General features: G+C 47.1%; 1 protein-coding gene across 1 annotated transcript in view; it reads right to left on the bottom strand.

Annotated features, from left to right (window-relative positions):
• The window catches only part of USP4 (ubiquitin specific peptidase 4 (proto-oncogene)), a gene marked incomplete at its 5' end in the record, with an annotated part of 42,020 nt that overhangs the window by 25,458 nt on the left and 14,134 nt on the right, over positions 1 to 2,428 (bottom strand). The window contains one exon of the mRNA XM_010131366.1: positions 13 to 156. Within this exon, the coding sequence (XP_010129668.1) occupies positions 13 to 156 (144 nt within the window). The remainder of the gene's footprint in view (positions 1 to 12; positions 157 to 2,428) is intronic.

Raw genomic sequence — 2,428 nt, 5'->3', positions numbered from 1 at the left:
TCCTGCTCTTACCCCCTGCCCAGGTGGGAGCTGTTCAGTCCATAGGAGTTACTGCTATCACCGTTAGTAATGACAGAAGTGGCAGACACTGAGGAATAAGAACTTGCTGATGATTTTGAAGAGGTAGTAAAGTTTCTGCTAGTTGCAGTGCTTGATCTGGGAGAAAGGAAAAAGAAGTAGAAACAGTGCTACTACTGTTTTCACCCCCAGCCCCATCTCCCACAAAACTCCAAGGACTTGCCATAGTACAGTTAGTTCCCCTCACAGAATTTACTGTCTCAATCTGTGTGATCACACTTCCAAACACTTCTCTGCAACAGAAATCTCAGACAAGAGTTTCAGAAGCAGGAGTAACAATTCCTGCTTAAAAAAAATCTGGGTCCCAGACTGAAATAAGGAGGCAATTCAGATGGCATGAATGAGAGGGAAGCAAGCTTTAAGTTTATGAGTAAACCACCTTGGAAAAAGCTACCAAAGTAATCCCAATCTTAAAACACTGAACATGTGCCCCACATGACAAAGTCAGTCCTTTCCTATCTGAAATCCAAATCACCCACTCAAACAGATCATTAAGATGGTAAGAAAAAAGATAACCAGGGTGGGCACAAAACAGTTTGCTACCGAGCCTAGATGACGCAACTACGTTGTGGTGCAACTACGTCGCCTGGAGGCAAGACACACCGCTACCACCTGCAATGCGCATAACCATCATCAGCATTTTGTGATGGAAATAGTGAAATAGATTTTAAAAGTTCATAAGTATCAAGTCTATCTGCTTGAATCCCAAGCTATTCCACACTAATACTCTCCTGGTCCAGAAAGAACCAGAACACAATGTTCCAAAAGATCAACAAGGCACTAAAATTCAACAGTGTTCTGTCACAGACAACTTCGGCTCCGTAAAAAACCAAAACCACAAGATAGTACTACATAAATAAGCTTAAAGTAACTGTTTTGATGCTAATTAATTTATCTTATAGCAAGAGCTAACTGAGAAATGGTCTATTGTCTCCATCTTTGCTGAAATAAACATGCAAAACTGAATGCAGAGGTGCAGGACACCAACAGCTACGCCACAGTGACTAACACACCCAAAGCAGAGCAGAGCACCAGCACAGGACAGTGTCCCCAGTCTTCAGCCTGTGTCTGTGTCTCTTAATGTGGCCCTGATTCTCAAATGATACAAAATAAAAATGCACGTCCATAGCTCAGATGCTATTAAGAAAACCATCCTGGAAAATGTCTGTAGAGCAAAAGCTAAAAGACAAAGAACAAGCCATAATGGCCAAGAGGAAGCAGAACAGCTGGAAAACGTCACCAGTTTGGAAGTAAAACAGCAGTAAAATAAATATAGAAAGAAACAAGACACAACAGGAGCTTCCAGAAGAAAATGCAAACCCCAAACACAGTCTAAACCTGAAGCATGCCACAGAACCAGTACTGAGCACAACCAAAAGGTGTACTGGAAAGTATATTAGAAAGTATGAGCAGATCTACCAAAATAACTCCAGACAGCCATTTCTGGGACAATGCACAGGTCAACGGTTTGGTCGAGGTAAACCAAGGTCCGGTGACAATAATACCTTTCCCTATTCCAGCAGAAATAGTGGAAGGGAGAAAAGAATTCGTGAGACCTCTAAAATGCTTTTTTATGGGAAATTGAAACAAACTTTAATAACACAACAAACAGAGATATATTAAATACAAAAGAAAACCAGTCAGGTTTTGGGAAGGCGAGAGTTAAACCCGCAGTCGGTAGCAAAAGGAAACCGTGACACGGCAGCGAATGACAGCGGCCCCACGTGGTCTGCCACGTGACCAGAACACAGAAACCCGGCAATTACGAATTACAAGGTAGCGCGAATAAAAGCAGAATTTGCACAATCCTACCAGTCTTTATCGTGGATTGAGGCAAAGGCAAACCCAGCAGCGAAAAGCAGTAGTCAGGAAAGCAGCTCCTTGGGCGTGCAGGCAGTCCAGACCCCGCTCGCCGTGCGGTGGTAACTTTACCAAAACAGTGGCAGTGGCTCCCAGACGGTGAGGGGGTTTTCGCTCCCCCCGCGTCATGGCAGTGAAAAGCGGCGACAGTGACAGGCACGCGGCGGTGGCGACTGTCCCCAGCGCGGCGGTGGCGAACGCTGCGGCAGCAACGGCAGCTTCGGGATGAGCGGTGAGAGGAGCCGGTTGGTCCTCAGATGGCGGCAGAGGTGGTTTTAGCCAAAAAGCAGTGAGCAAGCAGCGAGGGGGGGCGGCGGCGTGCAGCAGCGAAAGCAGCATGGCAGCCCGGGGTCTTCCCGGTGCGGCAGAAGCGAAAGGCTCGGCTGCGGGACGGCACGAGGCTTGGTGGCGAGAGCAGCTCAGTTGTTCTTTGGACAGCACGGCTGACTCCCGGGCAAGCGGGCTCAGTCCCCGTGGCACAGCTGGGTCT

The sequence above is a fragment of the Buceros rhinoceros genome, unplaced genomic scaffold (assembly GCF_000710305.1).
Source record: "Buceros rhinoceros silvestris isolate BGI_N320 unplaced genomic scaffold, ASM71030v1 scaffold522, whole genome shotgun sequence".
NCBI classification, from domain to species: Eukaryota; Metazoa; Chordata; class Aves; order Bucerotiformes; family Bucerotidae; genus Buceros; species Buceros rhinoceros.
Note: the sequence above shows the minus strand (reverse complement) of the source record. Positions and strands in the feature narration are given on the sequence as shown.